A 23,571-nucleotide genomic window follows, 5' to 3' on the forward strand; every position below is an offset into this window, starting at 1 on the left:
AAGATATTGTGCCTGATTGTCATCCTTGATTGTCACTCTGATGGAGATAGAATTACCATGGGAACAAATATCTGGTCATGTCTCTGAGGGAAAAATCCAGATCAGCTTAATGGAGGTGGGTGTTCTACCTTAAATACATGCAGTACCATTCCAGTAACCTGGGTATTAGACTAAATAAAAAGGGGAACGCGTACTGAGCACAAGTATTCACCTCTCTGTTTCCTGACATGTCACGTGACCAACAGATTCAGGCCACTGTTGCTGGGCCTTCTCTGTAATGATCAACTGTAGTCTCACACGGCAAGCCAAGGTTCATCTTTTCTCCCACAAGCTGCCTTAGTCAAGTGAATTCCTTTCATCACAGAAATGAGAAAGCCAGCATAAACACTTAAAACAATGTAATACAAATATTCTAATTTAATAAAAGTTATATGTAATAATTATTTACAGCGTTGTTTGCGACAAAGAAAATAAATCTATATTTTATGTGTATCTTCTTTCAATTTAAACAGCAAAGCCAAATGTATACAATTTTCTCATGTGTATGAGGTTCATACTTTTTATGCATTTAAGAAAATTATAATATTACAAATTTTAAGATATATTCAAATATGTTCAAACTTACAGCAGGCCCATCTGCAAACTTATTCTCTGTAACTATAAACTGTGGCAAATATATATTATGGAAATGTATTCTAAAAGCGGCATGCCAACACACATAATCTGCATGACTTTACAAGTAGAAACAATGAAGATTACAGTAGTGTATTTATGTTATCACAAGTGGAGGTATCCTTCCTAAATATGCATATGCAAGTACCAAAATTATTGGTTTCCTTATGCCATTTTCATTTGAAAGTTTGTTTAAAAAATATAAAAGAAATACTTTGAAACTGAGTATACTGAAGACAATGTCAGTTTGAGGAACACTAATCATTAGAGATGCCTACTGTTTATTGACCTGTTTGTTAGACTATTTCTATGTTTAGGATTTCTTTCCTTTTTTCTCCCTAAGTTAAGTGGTCATATACTCATCTGTTTGTATGGCCTGTTTTCGTTCTTGTTCTCAAGAAATTACTGAATTTTTCAAATGCCATTATGTTAATGGTTTCCCACTGGATTCCATGTTTCCACACTTGAGAAACTCATCACATTTACTACCCTTGACCACAATGGAGGCAGTCTTTAAAACGTGCCTGGAAGATGGGGATGAATATTCTCACCTGAGGTATCCTGTGTATTTATTTCTCTGTCTTACTTGTGTTATCCCTTTAGGTGACGGAACTGTCTGCTTCCCAAATACTTGGGTTTTGGTTATATCTTTTCATTTGATTTTTGGTTTGTAAATGTTCCTGAGTTAAGTAAGTCTAGCCCTGTGCTTCCTGAGACTGCACCTCTCATTTAATATTCAAGGTGCTTGCATGTCTAACTAGTAGCTAATCTCTCCTTCTTGAATTTAAGCTTAGAAGTGCTAATAGGTTCTGAAGTCCTTGACCCCACATGATTACCACCAGACACAGTAACATAAATTCTGTGAATTCTAGTGCTTCAAACTCTAACTTTTTTCCAGGTTCTTTCTCCTGGCTTGTGTTTTTCTGATGGGGAACCTGATACATGAAACCTGATACAAACCTTATTAAGTAGAAGCTTTAATCTGCAAAAACAACTCAAATACACCCACCCTTTGTTTTGTGTAGATCTTTTTAGCACTGAGTCTCAAATTTAGACCTTGCATTCAGCCATATCCTTAGCCCTTCAATACTTTTCTAAATTAGAAATAGTATTCAGAATAGTAAGCTTTTGCTGATGCTAAATGACTGACTTCTTCAGTATTTTAAGTAAATTTGCAGGAACCCACATAGATGGGATTTAGTTCTCTGATGTCAGGTGCATGAAATACTTGTAATTCCAGTAAATGCATTATAGAATTTAAAACCCTAACTAAATAATAGTATCTGGTGCCTGTTAAATTAAACTCTGCTTAGGTTACTATAAATAATGTGCTAAGTAATTAGTTTAGAAAATAAAATTTGAAGGATCGAATACGTGTTTGTCAATAGTGCATGGTGACAGTTTGTAATGTCAAGGTGGCACATTATGGCTGGTTCTTTCCTCTGAAAACATGTAATTAAATAATACTATCATAGAACCACATGTTGTAGTGTTAAAAGTAAGTGATATTAACAAAGTACTTCCTGGAAGTCTTATTCTAAATTGAAAGTATGTGTAGTCAATGCTGATATTTCTGAGGCTAAAGGGTATTGGAATACAAGGAAGAAAACTATCCAATAGTCTACCATTTCAGTAACTTACTAAGAAAATAAATGGCAGAAAAGGAAATTATAATATAAAAAAAGTCACATTGGAACCTTCCTTGAATTTCATAACAAGTCCCCCAAACCATCACATACATCTGATTAGCTTAAATTTTATGTTGTAAATTTCTCAAATAAATTTAAACTATTGACAATGAAAGTTGAAATGTAAGTCATTATGGAAATTTTTTTTTTAAAAATGTCAACGTGAGCCAGAGGTGGTGATATACACTTGTGACCCCAATACTTGACATGTAGTGCCAGGTGGATGGAGCAAAAGGTCATCCTTGGCCACCTGAGTTTCTGGGCAGCTGGGGATAGATGAGGCCTTACAAAAAGCAAAACAAACAGAAACTGATGTTTTAAATTTTGTTTGTGCACCTGTGTTTCTTTAGTGTAAACTTTTAATTACTTGTCGGCCATTATTGTTGTTACTTTGGTTATTTCATAGCTAGACAATGGAAGCAAAGAATCTGTGTGGTTTATGGCTTTTCATGAACTTTAAAAGCACAGGCCTGTGGTTTTACTTGGTTGTTTGCTTGGATTATAAGAAAAATAATAATCTGAACATGGACAACAAATACCCTCAATTGTGGAACATAGGTTTTTAAGTTCTGTTCTGCACAGACTAGACAATGGAGTTTTGGCACAGTGTGGTCTTCTTGACAGAACCAGTTTTCCCGAAAAAATCTCCTTTCCTTTTTCATTCTTCATTTTCAATTTTGTTGAGATCCTCTTCTATTGAAATAGTAGACACAACTACATTCTGACTTTGAAAGGACACCTCTGCGCCTGGTGGTGGTGGTTTATAGAGGACGATCGCAAGCCCGTTGAAGAATATGGTGATAACTTTACAAGTAACACCTATATACAAAATAAACAGACAGTCATGCATTTGGACTATTACTGATGAACAAGAATAATTTCTACTGAGTGATTCTTCACAAATAGAAACTTCCTACTTTATCTGTAATCAAAACACTCAGGCATCAGAAGCAAGAGCTTTACATTTGAGTCAGGCAAGGGCTTCACATAGACATTCTAGGCAGCTTAAAGAAGAGCAAGTCCTATCTCAAGTTCATAATACTTTATTAAAATAGATAAATATGCATAAAATATACAATAACAATTATTCTATTCTTGAGTATTATTTATAGTTTCCAGAGCCCAGACACTTGGAGAAAAATCATTCCTCAGGATTTTTCAAACACTCTTTTATCTTTTGCGTATTCTTTTCCAAACATTTAAAAGAAATTGTTCTTAAAAAACACATGATGTGTGATACACAGAAAAAGAAAATTTTATTCTTCTACCTAAGAAGTCTAAAAATTTCACAGCCTCTGATACCATGTTGGGTAACTGCTTTCAGCTTCAGAACTGCAGAATTGTCCCACAGAATGGCCTGACCATCACACTAAAACTACATCAAATAATCACTAACAACTTGATTCACATTAGCCTGCTCTAAAATTAGCAAGATGTCCACTTACTTATGGCTACCAGCATGTGGGCCATCCTGATGTTATCATAAATCCAGCAAGCTCCTTTTATTCCACATTCATTGACATCCCACAGAACACATGTGCCGTCTATTGTGACACCAAATATAATTGGCCCAGGTATTGTGCCTAGAGTAATTAATGGCAAAATGAAAATCAGTGAAGACTATAGTTTATAAGCTTTAATATATATAGTTACACATATATTTACATAATACAAGTAGACTTCAATCTATCCACCTGCACAAATTCATTCATAAGCCAAAGGGATATAAAAACTGTCAAAATATTTTAAATAATTGTATACAATTATATATTTCTAACCAATTCAAGAAGGTGCTTTAATAGATAAAAAACTTGAGCTAGCCCTAGGGATAGTAAGAGGCTCAACGAGTAAGGGCACTTGCCTCCAGGTCTGGCAGTCTTAATTGGATTCTGAGACCCATGCTGTAGAAAGAGACCCAGCTCCTGAAAGCTGTCCTCTGTCCTCCATATGTGGAAAGTGTGCACTCCCCAACACATGCACAAACAGACACTAAATAAATGTTAAAAAATGTTAAAGACAATTTTACCCTTACATTGACCTAACTCTCAGAAAAAAATATTTTATTTTGATTTGGATTTTATCTGATACAAAAATCTATGAACAGTAATAAGGTACCATAAGTAATCCTCTCCACCTTTATGTATTCCACACTAGTAAGTTCAAACAAACGAAGCCTGGGAGTATTGATATAATAATTCATACTAAGTATGCTCAACTATTAAATAAAAGGTGGCAAGAAAAGAAAGTATACACTAAGATCTATACTTGATATTTCAAATGAATTGGATATTCTCTGGAGGTTATGTCTGCAGTGGCATTGGAAACAACAGATAGCAAGTCAGACTGGTAAGCGGTTACATGCCAGCAGTCTGACACCTGCATGCTGGAAAATGGCTTTCATCAGTGACAACCATGCATTGCTTATCTTTCATCATTTACTTGGTGTGTAACACACCCGAATAGGCCAATAAGACGAATGAACCAAAAGAGCATATACTAAGGTTTTTAAATAACATACCTAACAACCGAAGAAGCAGAAACTGTACTCCCAAGGCTAGAGACCGCTGCCTGTGATTGACACACCTGCAACCATATTCAAAACCATGAGAAAAAAATCAGGGCATTTATTAATTATAGTCACACTTTCACGTGGACATCGGTTTAGCATTTCTACTCGAGTAGATGTTGTTCATATTAAAATATCTGTAAAATCTTACAAGAAAATTATTCTTGGGTTACAAAAGAAAAATGTTATCAGCAGTAAAACTTTACAAATAACATCAAAAAATCACAGCCTCAGAGTTTCGATAAAGTTAAAGGAAGCCAGGTGATGGTGTACACCTTTAATCCCTGCACTTGGGAGGCAAAGGAAGGCAGATCTCTGAGTTCAAGGCTAGTCAGTCTGGTGTACAGAGGGAGTTCCAGGACAGCCAGAGCTACACAAAGAAACCCTGTTTAGAAAGTAAAAAAATAAATAAATAAGCATTTAACTACAGTATTTTTCACAAAGCCTATAAATAAGTTAGGCATGAGGGGATGTAATTCAGCAAAATAAAAATCACAAATGAAAAAAAAATCACTGAGAACACAGTTGATGCTCTGAGATTAGGAGTAGAAAAGGATGCCCACTCTCAGACTGTTCGAATTCTGTCCAGATGAAGTAGGTAACAAAAACAAAGAAAAGACCTACAAAGTAAAAAGGAAGAAATTGCCTCTGTTTTTAGTTCGAGTTCACAAAATGAACTATTCGCATGAATGAATGGAGTCAATAAATTTGAGGATATCAAATCAACATTACTAATCAATTGCATTTCAACACACTAAGAAATATCCATAAAAGAAATGAAGAAAAAATTTCCACTTACAACAGAATCCAAAAGTAATTAAATATCTGAGATTAAACAAATGGGGGAAAAGTGTTGAACATCAAAACAATGTAAAGAGATCTTGGGAGACGACACACATAAAAAGAGACATCTTAATGTTCATAAATCAAAATAATGTTGTCTACATGCCCACACTCTCCAAGGCAATTAGAATAAAATCCCCATCAAAATGCTAATGAAATTGTTCGCAAAAAAATAAAAATACAATTCTAAGATTCATATGGAAAAGACCCAGAATAGTCATACCAATTTTGGTCAATAAGAAAGAAATTGGAGGCATAATATTACCAAATTTCAAACTACAATAACAAAGCAATAATAATAAAAAGTCTGGGTCTATAATAAAAATGTATACAGAGATAAAAGAAACATACAAATATGTATATGTAACTGATGTTTGACAAAGACACCAAGAACACATATTGGGGATGTTCAGAGAATTGTATATATATACATATGCAAAATAATGAAATTTGACCCTGTATCAAACTGTATACAAAATAATTCAAATTGGCTAAGGATTAAACATATAAATTGAGTCCTATCCTTCCAAAAGCAAAAACAGAAAGCTCTCGATGTTCATTTGGACAATGATATTTTTGGCTATCATACCATAATGCAACCAAAGCAGAGAAAACAGGACTGTGTCTCACAATGAATCTGCACAGCAAGGGAAGCAAAGTGAAGAGTCAAGAGTACAGGAAAGGACTGGCAAAGGGGGCATCTGGGAAGCAGTTTATACATAAAATAAGTCATAAACTCAAGCAAAAACAATCACAAGAAAAATGTTCCACAACTAGTAAAAAATCTGACTAGGCACTTCTTCGGTTAAGACAGCAAAAGCCCAGAATGATGCGGGAAACAATGCTCAAAGTCAGAGGTCTTGAACAAATGTGCAGCGAGACCACAAGAAGAGGCTGCCTTGCTTTTATTTGCTCAGTTACAATAAAGCAACACGAAATGATCTAGAGGAAATGGAAAGGGGAAACCTGTGTAAACTACCAGAAGAGAAGTGGGCTGGTACGGAAAGACAGCAGTTACTTCAATAAGTTACAGCTATGAGCACTAAGTGACTCCGCAGAATATCAAGGAGGTCGCTGTTCTTCTGCACTCACCGCAGACTGACAACAGTTAAGCCATCCAACACTCAGTCATCAAACGAATGGGCAAAGAAAATGCGGTATGTGAAATACTATGACCATACAAGCCTGCTTCCCCAGCATTTAGGAGCCAAAGACAGGAGAATCAGTGCAGGTTTGCTGCCAGCCTAGACTCATATTGAACTGTTGTCTAAAAATACAAAATAAAACACGCATGAATAAGCAGGCAGCTAAGATGTGTTAGGTAGGATTCAAAGTATTTTTCTTTTTACTGAATACCTCAAATTCCCAGGCAAGGTTAACTACTAAATATAATTTAGAATCCATATACTTTCAACTTATTAAAAAAAAGGAATGATAGTGGATGAATATTGAGAATCAAAGTGCTAAGAAAGAAAAAAATCTGGTGCTTGCCAGTCAAGAGGCAGAAATTCTGCTGTTGGAAGGTATCTTAACAGCATATGGGAGGGGAAAACAAAACAGAATGAAAAACACCAACAAATGCCCAGGTGACAGTTACCTTCTTAGCACTTTAGAGGGAGTTGATTTGCCAGCACGCCCTGCTTACTTTAGAATGAAGATCACTGTGGTCATGCCAGAATACTTGCACACAACCGAGCAAATCTCCATCTCACACTGGTCATGTGTGAACCCGAAGAGAGAGTGCTAAATGATTGTCACATGAGCGATAGTGAGACACTTCCACACATTAGCTTCTTTAAACCTCGGACATTTGGCCTTCTATGCGTTCCAACGGCAGGATGCATCAGGGTGTTATTGCTTGAGTTAATCAAAGCCCAGCTTAACATCTAAGTCCACAACACGCTTCTATAGAACATGTAAGTTTCAGGGCGCAATACTTACCTTAATATAGACACAGTTATCGGGGTACCTGCCATGAAAGTAAAGATAACTGTGATGAAGAAAATGCCAAGAAATATCGGCAAGTTTGTACACCGAGTTCCACACTTTCCAGCTTTAGCTTCAAAATCAATACTTTCTGCAGCCGGTGTGGTTTCTGTTTTCCTTTCAATACAGGAACAATTGTAATAAACCTGAAATTTAAACATGAAGCGATTAGAAGTTGTTTACTTTGAAAATAGATTTATATCATTTTGTGACTCTCCTAATCTATAGATAGTCAGTGGTGCTGAGAGAATTAACCCTAAGAAATTAAGCAAATAGTAACAAACCGCACGTGTGATATTCAATCCTCTGTGTTTGACTTTGGGGCTGTTACTCCAACTTATAGCCTATTATTGGCTCATGACATAAAACAACTTGGCAAAAATATAACGGTTACACTCTTTCTCATGTTCTGCATATATTATTTTCAGTAGAACATAACTACCCAGATAATGTCTCTTCTTTTCCATTACAGGGGGCTCAGAGGCATTGATGCCAGCAACCTCATTATGTGCGCTAGTTTAGAAGATCAAACTATAATGTTGATAAGTGCCACAGTAAAATTATTCCATATACACTACAACTTTATATGTTTTCTATAACATTCATGATAACAAAAATTATGGGTTACTAAATCTTTACTGAGAAAGTGGTCTTACATATAAATAACTTATTAGTTATTTCTCATATACTTACATATAGGCATAGATGTATGTCTATAATGACGTGACATTGTAAAAGATAACAATAAAAAAATCATGTTTTAAATTTGTAGAAAATAGATATATTATTTATAAACTGTATTAAGACCTAAAGGCATTTTATATCTCATTGTTATCCTTAATGTAAACTTTTCAGACGTTTAAAACAACAAAATCATAGTGAAATAGGGAAGCCAAAGAAAGTGATGTTTTCATGGTTCCAAAGGGTAGTTGTTTTCTCTGTGGTCAACCAATTCTGGACTAAGGGCGTTGGTTTGGGAAGAGCAATTATACAGATGATCCTACAATATGTGTTATTACATAGGCATCAATAAGATCTACAAACAAAACAAGCTCATTCAGTCTTAACACTTTCAAATTTCTATGATATGTATTTATTCCTTGTGGGTAGGTAATTGTGTGTCACAGAACACGTCTGGAAGTACGGCAACAAGTGATGGGAGCCTGTAACTCCACCGTGTAGGCTCTACGGTTCAAACTCAGTTTTCCATGCTTAACAGTGAGCACCTATACTTCCTGACACAGGTTGAAGACTCCTGTCTGAACATCTTAAGAAGAGGAACTGACCACAGGATTTTCTGTCCCGCTCAGATTGTATAACTCAGTAAAGGATGTGACAGAACTCTCAGCCAAAGTCAGGCTTCTATCTGGGTCATTTGACAGAAAAAAAAAATTATTATTGCTTAAAAAAATTCATGTGTTTATTATTTTCTTACATGTGTAATCTTGTCAGTATGATATAGTTCTTCGGCTGAAGAGATGGCTCAGTAGTTAAGAGCACCTGGTGCTCTTACAGAGATGCTGAGTTAGATTTCTATACCCACATGGTGGCTCATAACCTTCTGTAACTCCAGTTCCAGGGCATCTAACACCCTTTTCTGATGTCCTTAGGCACCAGGTACAAATAAGGGACGCTCTTTAACTACAGGAAAATACTAATTACTCAGTCACCTCACAGGCAGTTCTGGCTCCGCATGGCTGTCAAGCTCACTTATGGGATTTTGATTCCTGATAATTGACAAAATACTAAATTTTATCAAAGTACTTGAAACTTAAAGCAGTGCTGCCTTTCAACTTCATGTGAGTGGCCTCCATTTTCAGGATAAAATCTTAAGCCCTCTTGCATTGCTTTTTTTTTCTCTTTTCTTTTTTAGACAGGGCCTTACTATGTGGACTAGGGTGGCTTCAGACTTCCAGAGATCTACCTGCCTCTGCCTCCTGAGTGCTGGGAAATAGGCAAATTGATGCCAACATAAGCAGTATAGACCATAGGGATGGAGTCCAGTGTCTTAAACATGAAAGACAAATATCCTGCCTACTAAGATAGCTGCATGGACTGTCTGAAATTATTCAATTATCTAATAAGAAATAATGTCTGTGTATAGCACTAAAAAATAGAATTAAATTTATATTTGGTGAATTAGTGATTTGGATGATTACAATGTATTTGTGGTATGTGCAGTTTAAAAATAATTGATGAGTTTTGTTATATTACTGATTAGTAACCATGCTCAAGGATCTTATAATTGAGGAAAAAACAAAGCAATATAAAATGGTAATATAATTGCCATGCTGAGTTCAGCAGTAATTACATGAGATGTAAAGGAAGGAGTATTATTCAGAGGAAGAGGTCGGAGTTGCTTAACTGGAAAGACAGAGTAAGCAGAAGAGATTGAACAGCCCACTAGAAAGGTCAAGATGACAATCACAACACACAGTGCATAGTGCTTTGCTGAGGCAAAGTAGAAAACATGGCTACCTTTGGTTTCTTGTTTGAAACTGAGTTTAAACAACCTGCAAAGCAGGGAGAAAAATACTGGATTCCGTCACTTCCACAGAGAGGGTAATAATAGGACCGCAAACAGTTGCAATTGGCGTTACAAGGAGCAGTCAAATTCCCCAGTTCTCCTGTTCTGTAAATGAGAAAGAACAGAGAAGGTAAATTTTTTGTGTTGTAATTCCTAAGGGACGTAGTTGTATCAGAAATAGTTGTATCTTGCCATAGTGTCATTCAGTCATTCACCACATAAGTACCAAATGAATAAAACAAAATTTCTGCTTCCCCACGAGACTTAGCATACAATTAACCTACCTCTATGCCTAGACTGAAACATTTGAGGAGTGATGCTATCTTACTCAGCTTCACACTCTCATGACTCAACACAAGACTTATCACCTGCTTCAGACGCATGTCTGAATGACTGAGTAGTTCAGGCACTGGGAAACTTTCTTTGATTAGGGTAAGCCTTAAGGGGAAAAGCTATCAAGTAAGAGTTATTAATGAGGTCTCTCTCTCTCTCTCACACACACACACACACACAGAGGGAGGGAGAAAGAGAGAGAGAAGAAAGAGAAAGAGAGAGAGAGAGAAATAAAACAGAGTGAGTATCTCAGTAAATGTCACGATTTCCCAGTGACAAACAGTTACAGTTCTGTGGATTATCCGCGAGTGACAATGAAAAGTGGCCAGATATTTGCAAACATCCCCAAACTGTGAGCAACATTTTTAAACCAAAAAAAGTCAACAAAATCACGTCATTTAACCTTTTAATATCACCACAGAATCTGTCTTTGCATTAAGTAGATTTCTTGATTTCAGAATCCGTGATGTTGTGTTTATACCCTCTCTTCTGGTCTGTGAGAAGTCACAGAAGTCCCGAAATACAGAGACACAGAAGTCCCAATATATAGGGGCTCACAAGTCCCAATACAAAGGGGCAAAAAAGTCCAATAGAGAGGGGCACAGGCACAGAAATCCCAATATACAGGGGCACAGAAGTCCAAATATAAAGGTTTACTCTAATCAAAGATGCTTCCCCAGTGCCTCACCTAATCATTCATTCCACAATGTATCTGAAGCAGGTGATAAGTAGGCCTTGTGTTGAGTAATGAGAGCATGAAGATGAATAAGTTAGCATCATTCTTTAAAGATTTCAGTCTAGGCACAAAGGTAATTAGCTAATTGTATGCTAATCTGCTGGCCGTGGTTTACTGGTACCTACGGACACATTTTAGAAGCTCCAAGGCAGGACAACTAATGTGAAAAAAGGTTTTGAGAAAGGAGACCTGAGAAACTACCTCCTATATGAGTCTTAAAGATGAGCAAAATTTAGTCACACAGTGGGTAACTGGAAGAGGCACAGTGGAGCAGAGAAGGAACGGAAATGGTATCTGAACCAGAAATGTTCCTGTGAGATGTCAAGGTCAAGATTAATGTTTGCCTCAAGGCCCTTGTGAAAAAAAATCAATGGATGTTAATTTTTAGAAGTATATATGCTTATATTCAGTATATTGCCAAAAGTTCACCAAAAATATTTTGATACATTCATTGTATGTATGGATGTGTGTATACGTGTTCCTATCTGTGTAAGTGAACATACATGCGTGTGCCTGAGGTTACCACTGGATAGCTTCATTGACCACTTTCATAGGTGAGACAATATCTCTCAACAGCCCCAGAGATCTCTGGTACAGGCTGGTCTAGCTAGCCAGCTTCCTCTGGGGATCCACAGTCCCTGTCTTTTGAGTGATGGAGTTAAAGGTAGACCACCACTCCCATCAGCATTATATAGGTTCTGGGTATCTGCACTCAGTTCTCACCCTTGCTCAGCAAGCATTTATCCTCTAAAGTTGCACAGAGTACGAATTGGAGGAAAGGAGAGCAGTTACAACACCTAAAACAAGTGGTCAAAATATAAAGAGAAACCAAACCAGAACTTGATTCAAAGAAAGGTTGGAAAAAAACTTTTAAACATATAATCAGCAAGATTTGGCGATTGGCATATGATGAAGCACTATTTCAAGGAATTCATAGGCACTCCCTCTTCTTAAGAAGAGATAACCACTCTGGCTTTACATAAATATTAAGTGTATGAGTCTCAAGTTGGCAGATAATTGACCCAATGTTAGAAATTTTGATACCCATTTGCATGTGTATTTAAGAGAAATCATGACAGTGATAAGATCTACCTACCACATAGAGTGGAGATAGACTTCACTTTTTGACGTTGAGACACACACTGTATTCTACAGTTCACCCTGAAAACTTCACAAACTCTAGTGGGCTAAGTGGAGTTTTGGGGAGGTCTGCTTACTTCACGCTCACACAATGAATCTCAGATGTGCTATCTTAGACAGAGTGGTGGAAACATAACTGAAAGAGGGAACTGGAGCCAGAGATGAGAGAGAAAGGCTCATTCCAGCAACTGGAAGCAAAATATATAAACCAATGAAACATCAAAGTTATTGAAAAATAATTTACCAAACTGGACAATGTTGGTATGTAAGTAGTAGGCAGAGAAGTTTGTGAGGGAGGCGGATCAACGTAGGAGGGAGAGAACAAGGTGTTGGGAACTGGAAAGTAAAAGCTAGAGTGTAAAAGACTGGCAAGACGGCTGAGGTGGTGGGGACACATGCCACTAAGTCTGATGGCCTGAGCTCAGAGTCTGGAACCCACATACAAAGAGAGAACCCATTCCACAAGTGGTTCTCTGCCCTGCACATGCATTTACATACAAATGAATTAGTAAATCCAAAGGGTTGCAGGCACTCTTTCCTTCTGACTGAAGTCTCTTCTTTGTAGCTGTGCCCTACAAAATGCTGCCACATGTTTGTCAACCTCAGTCAATTTTATTACAAAAAGGTGCTAGTCTCTGCCTAGAGAAAACTTAGCCCGGACAACAGAAAGGAGACCAGACAAAATCAGCCCTTGGCACTCAGGTTAGTAATATAAAGCTTCACAATAGTTTCAGTTCCAAATTTACCATATGTGTCATATTATTTATAAACCCACACTGAAAATGCAAAGAGTGCGAGATGTCCTACTGCAAAGCACAACAGAAATCACGAAAGAAACGGATACTGCTTGTCGTCAAGCTTCGATTTCTCTGTATTTTATGAAAATTTATGACAAGGGACAAAAAGGAAAAAAATATCAGTAGAAAACCAGTAAATGCTAGCTTTGAAATATATTTTCTTTCTTCTTTCTTTCATTTTTCCCACCAAGACAGGGACTTTTTCAGTACTCCTGACGGCCCTGGGACTTGCTATGTAGATCAGGCTGGCTTCAGATTCACAGAGATCCACCTGCCTCTGCCTCCCAAGTGCTGGGATTAAAGGCGTGCGCCACCACACCTGGTTTGTGAAGTATATTTTCAACATTTCCATTTCCATTTTTTTTTGTGGGTTATTTCCAGACATGTAACCCAAACTCCACTCAAACTGGTGGCTGGAAGCAGCCTTTACTTTCAGTAGCATCTTTTCTCCCTTTTCTTCTCAGCTCCTTAAAACCTTCAAACTCTGTTTTCCTTTAGGTCATGAGGCCTTTCCTAAGTTTGGTCAAAGAAAATTGAAAAGACCTCTTGCTGTGAATGCTCCAGAACTTTCTGGAGCTCCAGTCGCCTACCCCACTGTTCATTCAGCATTTTGTTTTCCAATCGCTGTTTGAGAGCAAGAATTTACTGCATCTGTAAGAGGAAGTGTGAAGAAGTGTTGACTAAATGTAATGGAGCTTAACCAAACATTTATGTAGAACACTCGGCATCCTATTAACTCGAAGGAATGACAGACATGTGAATATAACTACAAATCAAGACTATTGTTATTGGCAAACATGTCTAAATGAACTTAATGTCATATAAATGCAGTATTGCACAAAATCATGAAATCCTGTACCTGGAGTGACCTCTCTCTCAAAAGCCAAGTACTCTTGCAACGAAATAATCCAAACATCACAATGAGGCTCCCAGGCCCACTGCTGTGCCCTCTCACCTGCCTTGCCTGATCTACTGCTGGTAGCTTAGCATTCCATAGCAAAACAAACCTGGGCAAGGAAACTTGCTAGGGGGAGAAAAATGCCTGCAGGACAGAACAAGAAGCCATTTATTTCTCTAAAATGAACATGAACTTCAGTGTAAATAGAACAGAAAGTATCATGCAGGTTTAGCTTTATTTTAGTATTTTTTTTTAGTATATTTTCAAACCAAATAAAAGTATTTTATCATAAAGAATAATTTCTGCTAAGAAGTGGAGCACATGGCTTTAATTCCAGCACTCGAGAGGCAAAGGTAAGTAGATCTCTGCGTTTGAAGCCAGAACTAGGTCTACACAGTGAGTTCCAGGACAGTCAGGGATATCCTGTGTCAAAAAACAAAATAGCTTTTATTATAAAATGTTTATGTTAATAGGGAATTAGGATGTTAAATTTTCTCTAGGATGCTACCGTAGTCTGCTTTTTGTAGCTATAACAAAATGCAAAGAGAACAACTTAAAGAGACTTTAGGTTTGCATGAAAAGAAAGAGTGTTAAAGGTCAGGAGGTCAAGCAAAAGGAAGCAGGATCTACTTGGCCTCTGATGATAGAAGAATAAATCACAGGGCAGAACGGAGAGGACCAGGTAGCGTAGGTGCTTCTTCACTATCATATATAAATCCATATAGACAAACTCCGTATGCTTTTTTCCTCTTTGAATCCCTGAGCCAAACACCTTGTCTTTAAACTGCTACCTTAACTAACACCTACAGCTTTCAAGAGGACACAAAATATTCAAATTAAAACAAAACAAAAGACAAAATTCCACAAAAATCTTACACTGAAGCAAATAAACAAAATGTGTCTGCATTTTTCAAAAGGCAATTTCGAATCATGTTTTGAGAAAGGAAATACTTGAAAGTACATACATAATATGTGACATTAATGTAAAAAGCATTGAAATATATTTACCCATTATATGATTCAGAAACACCAGCAAATGGCTCATTTTCACATTTTGCATAAATAAATACAAAACTCAGCATAAGTGCTACTCCAGATGTAAACAATGCAAACTTCATTGTATTTTTACACTTCATTTTGAATTTTGAAACAAGAACACCACCTAAGATTTGACCAAGAGCGGCTCCAGGGATTAAAACAGCCCCTAATGAGAAGTAAGATAATGAAAAACACACAATTATGCTCAGTTACTCATACTGACAATGGGAAAATATCAAAACCAGCACCACCATGGCTTTCACAAACCAAAGCATTTACCTCACATCAAAAAAAAAAAAAAAAACAAAAAAAACAAAAAAAAACATGCACAAAAAAATTGTCATAGATACGGGCAGTGGAAAGTTAATAAAATTAAGTATTAACAGAATTAATATATTCTTCTTAACCCAATTTTTTTCTGTCTTAAGTTGACACAGAACACTGATCTCAGAGAATCAGAAACTTCTACCCAACACTTCAAGGTGTGCACTAACCAAAATGATCTACGCTCCCAAGAAATACACTGCACTTAAGTAGAATCAGCATACCAGGCGATAACAGAGAAAGGCTTTTACCTCCAAGCGTAGCTGCAAAGCTGGATGTCATTCCAAATTGATGTTCTATAAATTTAGGTAAAAAGGTGGCAAATCCCGTAGTAACTAAGGCTTCAGAAGTGGTCGATAGAACTAAACATATAAAGACAGTATTCCTCATCAAATTCTAAGGAAAAAATACAGTTCAAATGAATAACTGGTTACGGAGCAAAGTGTGATGCTTACACGGATGCATAATAAAATGCAAACACTTTACCTCAGAGTTCCTTCTTTCAGGAAAATATAATTTCAACTAATTTATAAATGCATACACACACACACACACATGCACAGGACTTTTGTGTGGGGGACACCTAAGAAATTGACAGATGACTCATTACTTGGGTCATTAGGCCTTATTGCTCTCAAGAGGCCAGTAGATGAGACAAAAGCCCATTTGGGAAGGTTCTCTTTTCTAGGATTAGAGTAAATATCTATACTGTACATTTCCCTCTTGTTAGGTGACTTAAAATAGACTTAAATTCCTGAATCCACTAAATGGGAAACTTGAAACTGAGCATGGATGAGTATTGTATCAGAATTATAGCACTCACTAACTTAAGAACCTTAGATAGATATAAAGTTAAATAACTACATACACAGGTATCTATACTGCCAGTTCTCTCATTATATTAGTTCATAAACCTAACACACCAAATTCCCAGACATGAAGGACAGACGAAAACGTTGGCAGTGTACTGGTGAGTGTAGACGCCTAGTAAGAATAGGTGAAAACATTCAGAGGGAGGAGTACTGAGGACTTCTCAACTTTCAATAGGAAGGAAGAAATAACAACCAGAGACAATTGAGAATGAGGAGGCATGATCCAAAAGGAAGAAGACTTAAAAGCAGATGAGGTCAATGACAATTGATCAATGTGTGCCATGAGGGAAATGGTATGGAGTGGCGGATTACATAAAATGAGGAAGCACTGAAAATATTGCCAAGGAAGTACATCATGCTCTTTCAATTCTTCTATCTTGGAGCTCAAAAGGGCAAGGAAACTCAGTCTGAAAAGTTATGGATAAAAGCTTCAGAATAATTGTTTGGAAAATAATTGTAAAATGGTGTGAGGGTGCATGTGTGTTCACTTATTCGTGTATGTAAGATGTACACATGTGTAAGCACTGTTACTATGAGCCTGTGGCAGAAATTCACACACACACACAGACACACACAAATGAGAGAGAGAGAATATATACCCCACACATACAAATGAGAGAGTGGGAATTTCTCTTTTACCTTTATAGCAGTTGGAAAATCTTTAATACTTTTTCCAAAATTTTCATCTGCATGTTGGAAGGAAGTACTACTATTCTGATGAGTCTGGGAAGTTTTGCCAGCTTGAATTTTTGCTGTTCCTGGATGGGACGAGGAGCAAACATGCTGGTTTTGCTGTTTAGCGTTTTACTAATCATGTGAAAATTTACTTGCTCTTTAGTTGATATGCACTCTTTGAGTACGTAGATCCCACTAGAGGTCGGTTTTCTTCTGTTACTAAAGTTGTTTGAATATCTATGTCCGTCATTGGGCTGTGCTAACGGCCAATATTCATTAACACTCATGGAGGTCAGCCAGGTGTGTTGGCTCAGGTCTATTTTCTCAGCACTCAGGAGGTTATGCCGAAAGAACTGACCTAAGTCTGTGGTCACACTGTCAGCTGGGGCTGGAATGTGGGACCTTGTTTAAAACTTCTAAAACCAAACATACCAACTGACAAATGGAGTTCCAGTCAGTGTAAATATTAATGTTTAGTCAATGAATTTCAATTTAATGACAAGGTTTTGCTTCCAATATATATTATTCTTCATTTGAGTCTGATAATAGTCTTTGTTCATTTGAATTGTTTTTTGGGGCAGTCTTTATAGATTACAATACACTGTGGCTGTTTTCCTTTGTTCACTAAAGGAAGAGATAGGCACATGGTAGGAGGTGAAGTAATATTTGCTGTCTTTTATTGTGAACCTTTGTTTTAAACCATAGTTCTGTGAAAAAGCTGAGAAAGCATCATGTGGCATTAGAATGGAATGGCTCAGAATGGTAAAGATACCAATGTGTTTACCAGCTTCCAGGGTATTGAGTGTTCTTTTAGCCCTCTCCCCACACCTCCTCCGACACCTACCCTCATTTCTCCCACCACCCCACATTCACCTCCACCCATCACCCAATTCCCCCTCATTTCACACCTTCACACACACTTTTCCACATTTCATCCACCTCCACACACTTTCCCTCACCTCCACACTCTTCCCCACATCTCTACACACTTACCCACACCTCCACACACCTCTAGCCACTTCAATTCACCTCCACACAACTTCAGATATCTCCACACACTTCCCCACACCTCCACACACTTTCCCACACTTCCACACTCTTCTCTACACCTCTATACATTTTCCTACACCTCCACACACTTTCCCACACCTCCACACACTTCCCTATACCTCCACACTCTTCCCACACCTCTACACATTCCTCACACCTCTACATACCTCTAGCCAGTTCAATTCACCTTCACACAACTCCAGATATCTCCACACACCTCCATACACCTCCACACACTTTGCCGCACCTTCAAACACCTCCCCTCACCTCCACCCACCTCCACACATGTCCGCACATGTCCACACATCCCCACACATATCCATACATTTCCACACACCTTCACATACCTCCACACATGTCCACACATCTTGACACATGTCTACACACATCCACACATCTCCACACACGTCCACACATGTCCATACACATCCACACATGTCCACACACCTCCACACACATCTATGCACCTCCAAAAGCTTTGTTGCAAATGACAGTAAAATCAAATGTCTTCAAGTTTGAGAAACATGCTTCAGAAGCAAGACCGTAAAAAAAGGGACATTCATTTCTACTGTTGTTTTTCAAAGACTATCTATTGAAATATGGTTTATAAATTAATACATGGCAGACTGAGTTTGAGGACAAGTGAAAAAATAAGTACTTGTACAACTATCAATAATTAGCTTGAATGATTTAACACAGATTGATCCTTGAAACAAATGACTAACTGAACATGAGATACTAGTTGACAATTGTATCTTGCATGTACATAGACAAGAATTAAGATAAAATACAAGGAAAATTTTAGTGAAAAGTTCTTAGTACTTACTTGTAATAAAATAATCCATAAATATTATTGTCTCTGTGAATATGTTCTAAGAAGTTATGTTCCAAAAGTATGTATTGGCAGACCATGAAGGTCTAAAAGCAAGCAAGGTGATTCTACAGTTCTTATTAATCATCTTGAAAACAACTAACCTAAAATTACAATAAAGCTTTCTTTATAAAAATGAGATGGATTTACCTGGTAAATACTTTGGGAAACAGGAGAAGGGAATTATCAAATTCCAAGCAAAGAGCCAAGCTAAAAGAAACCCAATCCACCAGGCACCCAACCACCGGGGATCATCCTCAGTGACATCAGAACTGTAAGGACAGAAAAAAAAATCAAAATTCATTCAGTCATAATTAGAATTTGGTTACAACAATCAGATGTCTTATAATTCAGGTGCAAAGGGTAGGCTTTTACTGTTTTTAAAGTTGTTTTGAAGCCAGCACAATGAGTTAGATAATGAATAAGAGACATACAAGTATAAATGAGGTTTAAGAACAATGTTAGGGAGAGAATCATAAAGATGGCAAACATGGAGTCTAAAGAGATGATTTCGTGGTTAAGAGCATTTATTGCTCTGGTGAAGGAGAAACTAATTTTAACTGAATTATTATTCTTGACCCAAAGGGTCTATAAATTATATTTTTAAAAATCCCCAGTGATCCTATTAGACATCTTTATTCATGAATAAATGCATTATTAGGCTAAGAGATGTAGAAAGCAGCACAGACACAGTACCATATAAAAATAGTGTACATTATCCTGAAATCCTTCATGACATTTTGAAGGAAAAATTCAAAGAAAAACAGATATTGCCTTGCCTTTGTCCCAGGGCAACATCAATGTACATTGTCAACAGCTGTCCACCCAACACATAGCCAATGGCAGGACCTAGGATTGACATAGAGTATCCAATTCCTAGGAAAAGATTAAAGGCATTAGGAAGAGTCATATAAACAGCTTCGCTCAACATTCTAACAACAGTGAAGAAAAATACATTACTAAAGAAAATTCCTAATGATTAAACCCACATCAAAATTACAGAGATCTAAAATATAGGAGGTGAAAGGTATCATTTAGTTAGCAGTTATGTTGAGGAATTTAAAAATATTGACTCACTATAAAAATCACTTGATTATAATAATAAGAGTTACACTCAGTAATTACAAATCTATCTGTGTTGTGGGGATTGTGCATAGACTGTTTTCCTTTTAGCTATAATTATTGTTTACAATTCTCTGGAAGGAAGCAAGGTGAAATAAGAAGCCTCCACACTCTGCACCAGCTTGGAAAGCTTACTTTATTTTCTGCATAGCAGAATCTAACACCTAGATATGTCGATAAGCCTATTCCTCATGTGTTTGTTTATTTTGTTTTGTTTTTTGAGAAAAAGTTTCCCTGTGTGACCCTTGGCTGTCCTGGAACTCACTCTGTAGACCATGCTGGCCTCAAAATCATAGAAATCCACCTGCCTCTGCCTCCCAAGTTCTAGGATTAAAGTTCTGGCAATAGGTCTATTTCTTAAAAGTAAGCCATTCACACTTAGTCACGATGCCTAGGGAGATCTCTCACTTTCACAATCAGTAGAGATAAACAGTACTTCTGGCTACTAGATATTCATATTGTTGCCATATATAACAAAGCATTTACAAAATGAAATGTACTGTATAAACTTTTCTATTTGCTACTAAGTTTCTCTCTCTCTCTCTCTCTCTCTCTCTCTCTCTCTCTCTCTCTCTTTCTTCTGAGTACAATCCCCTGGAGTTTACACAATCGAGACAAAAGCTGCTGACCTGCTTTCACCTATATTCATAGTGTCAACATGGTCTGGATAGATGACAATAGAACCATTGTGCATCCTAGTAACTGACTTGTTAGAACAGTAAACAATTAGATGAAGTATGAAGTATGATCACATTTACCTAAATGAAATGTCCATGGCATTACAATGAACTTGGTTTTGTTTGTCTGTTATTTCTCTTTTAGAGATAGGGATAGAATTCATAGTAGGCAAACACTCTTCCAACACTCCTTACATAGTGAACGAACAATAAATCAAAATAATAATAAGAGTTCACTCACCTATATATAGAGAAGATTTGTGTGTGGGCACAGAGTCATCAATAAAGGCTGTTCCCAGGGTGTAGAGCGGAGTTCCTCCAGTCCCAAGCAATAGTTGTCCCAGGATGAAGACATACAAGTAGTTAGAAAGCAAAGAGTCTGAAGACGCACATCTCGTGCCATTCCTTGTTGGTAAACAAGTATCTTTAGTGGAGGGGAAGAATTGAAATTTAAAGTGTAGCCAACAATTTAAATTATCAACTTACAAATTACATTTACCTAAGATAGTTCTTCATTTTCATTGCATTTAAAACAGATAAAGGTACATACAAAAACAAACCAACAAAAAGGTATATATACTTGAGAACATATACAAACTACTCTCATGCCAAAATGTAGAATATAAAGAAATAATACTGAAGATTTGAATCTAAGAAGTCTGCTGGTAACCAATTTAAGTATATCAATGGAGATAAGGGGCCAAACAATAAAAGTAAAAACTGTAGTTACCTTTTCAGTCAAGAGCTCAGGGTATATGCTAATGAGCCCATGGAAACATGAAAGAAAGTACAAAGAAGAAATAAAAGAACAGAAATAGAACAGGTAAAGGGGAATAAAAACTGGAGGACTTACCCAGAGAAAAAATACTCTTGACACATGTGCATAAATACGACAAACTTAAAACCCTAAGACTTTGGTGAGGGATAGAGGACTGGTTTGGTAGTAAACCAGCACTTGTTACTCATGCAGAGTACCCAGGTCCAACTTGCAGCAGCCGCATAATAGCTCACGGCTCCTTTTAACCTTCTTTTAACCTCCACAGGCACCAGGCATACCTCTGGTGCACAGACATATAGGTGGGCAAAACAAACATCGACAGAAAATAACTAAAGCGTTTTTAAAATTCTCAAAAGAGAAAAGGTGAGACAGAAAGTTACAAATAGAAAAGTCATACAAAAGCAAACAAGTAAAGGCATAATCAGTTAGAATAAGAAAAAATATACATATTCCAAACGAAATGAACAGAGGTTTATGATTTCAAGAGCCCATAGCATCACTATAGGAACTGGATGCAGGACTTCCCATCATGAAAGACCCTTGTAAAAAGCTAATGGGTTTATAAGTAAAAACACATAAAATGTTACTTATGAAGAAAAGGCTAAAGTTGAGTAGTTGTGTTTCCCAATAGCATGGATACAGTAAAGAAATAACAAAATTGAATCAATGAAAGATGATGTGATTCACACAATTTCTTTTTTAATTGATATCCAGGTAAAAACTTATTTTAATATTTTAAAATGGAATGAGCCTTCTCTGGAAAACAATATTTAATACACTATATAAATGGGAAATTTTTGAGGCTCATTGATGGAAAGCCATTTTCTTCTGTAACCCAGGGTTATTTTTATACAGCTTTATTTTGTTTGTGCTTATTTTCTTCTCTGTTTTGTGACAGGGTTTGTCTGTATAATCCTGGCTGACCTGGAACTCCATCTGTCGACCAAGATAGCCTGAACTTAGGGATTTGCCTGGCGCTACCTAGTGAGTGCTGGGATTAAAGGTGGACACCACACTTAGTGTATAATTTTATTTTCCTTCAATTATCTTTAATCTATTCTGTTATGTGATTTTATTTTTGGTTCATAGAGAGAGAAAGGGAGAGGGAGGTAGAGAAGGAGAGAGACCTAAGATGTATCTCTGACTCTGGTTGGAGACATGCCATTACAAGCTGATCCAAATATTACCACATTGCCATCCGTTCTTGTAAGGGTTAAACTACACAAGCCTATCCATCACCTGGCCAGAACATCCTTGGGGAAAGGTGATACTTGTAAATCACTGATAGGAAGATGGCAGGGGCAACTATCCCTTAATAAGAGCTGTATAGAATGACTTCAAAGCCTTTGGTCTGTGCAGTCACTTCGAGATGTCACTGCTAAGCCTGCCCACTTCTTTCTGAGCTATTTTGGAGGAAGCATAATGTTTGACCTTCCCTCTTTCAGATACGGGCCAAAACCCGAAGCCTACCAGACTTGGCATCTGTAAGTTCTCACTTTCCGTGAAGACTACCCTACCATGCAGCTGCTCAAATCTCCATAGCTGAACCTTCCTGTTTTCCTGGCCTCTACCAGCGCCAAGGTTTGGTCTTTGCCTTTTCTGTCTCCTTCCTCCTGGCAGCTTGCCTCCCAAGTTGCTTATCTCTCATGTTCTCATAAGTGGCCCTTGAGTCCATTTTCAATTTTTTTTGTTTCTTTGTTTTTGTTGGTTTGTTTTTATCAACAAGACTAAGAAATGGAACCCATGGTCCCCAAATAAGGCAAAGATAAATGATAGATGTTTAAAAAGGTGAAAATGGTGAGTATGGTTATTATATACTGAACACATGTAGTTTAACTACATTCCCTTGCTGGGCATCATTTTAAACAGAAAACGGCATGCAATTTAGCAATAACCACAAGAGGGAGCCTCCATATCATTTATAAATTCAGAAAACCAGTAGCAATAGAAGGATGAGTCTTTTTTCTGTAATGGACTA

At 37.1% G+C, this 23,571-nt stretch overlaps 1 protein-coding gene across 1 annotated transcript in view; it reads right to left on the bottom strand.

Moving 5' to 3' along the window:
- Nucleotides 1-399: 399 nt before the first annotated feature.
- Slco4c1 (solute carrier organic anion transporter family member 4C1) overlaps nt 400-23,571 on the bottom strand; it is a 49,594-nt gene continuing 26,422 nt past the window's right edge. Inside the window, exons 3-13 of the mRNA XM_048441988.3 lie at nt 21,057-21,239; nt 19,796-19,892; nt 19,167-19,288; nt 17,060-17,178; nt 15,800-15,944; nt 15,195-15,390; nt 10,234-10,387; nt 7,711-7,901; nt 4,879-4,943; nt 3,806-3,943; nt 400-3,179 (exon numbers count right to left, since the gene is read on the bottom strand). Coding sequence (XP_048297945.3) covers nt 3,019-3,179; nt 3,806-3,943; nt 4,879-4,943; nt 7,711-7,901; nt 10,234-10,387; nt 15,195-15,390; nt 15,800-15,944; nt 17,060-17,178; nt 19,167-19,288; nt 19,796-19,892; nt 21,057-21,239 — 1,571 coding nt within the window. The 3' untranslated portion in view covers nt 400-3,018. The remainder of the gene's footprint in view (nt 3,180-3,805; nt 3,944-4,878; nt 4,944-7,710; nt 7,902-10,233; nt 10,388-15,194; nt 15,391-15,799; nt 15,945-17,059; nt 17,179-19,166; nt 19,289-19,795; nt 19,893-21,056; nt 21,240-23,571) is intronic.

This window comes from Myodes glareolus, chromosome 1 (assembly GCF_982192425.1).
Source record: "Myodes glareolus chromosome 1, mMyoGla1.1, whole genome shotgun sequence".
NCBI classification, from domain to species: Eukaryota; Metazoa; Chordata; class Mammalia; order Rodentia; family Cricetidae; genus Myodes; species Myodes glareolus.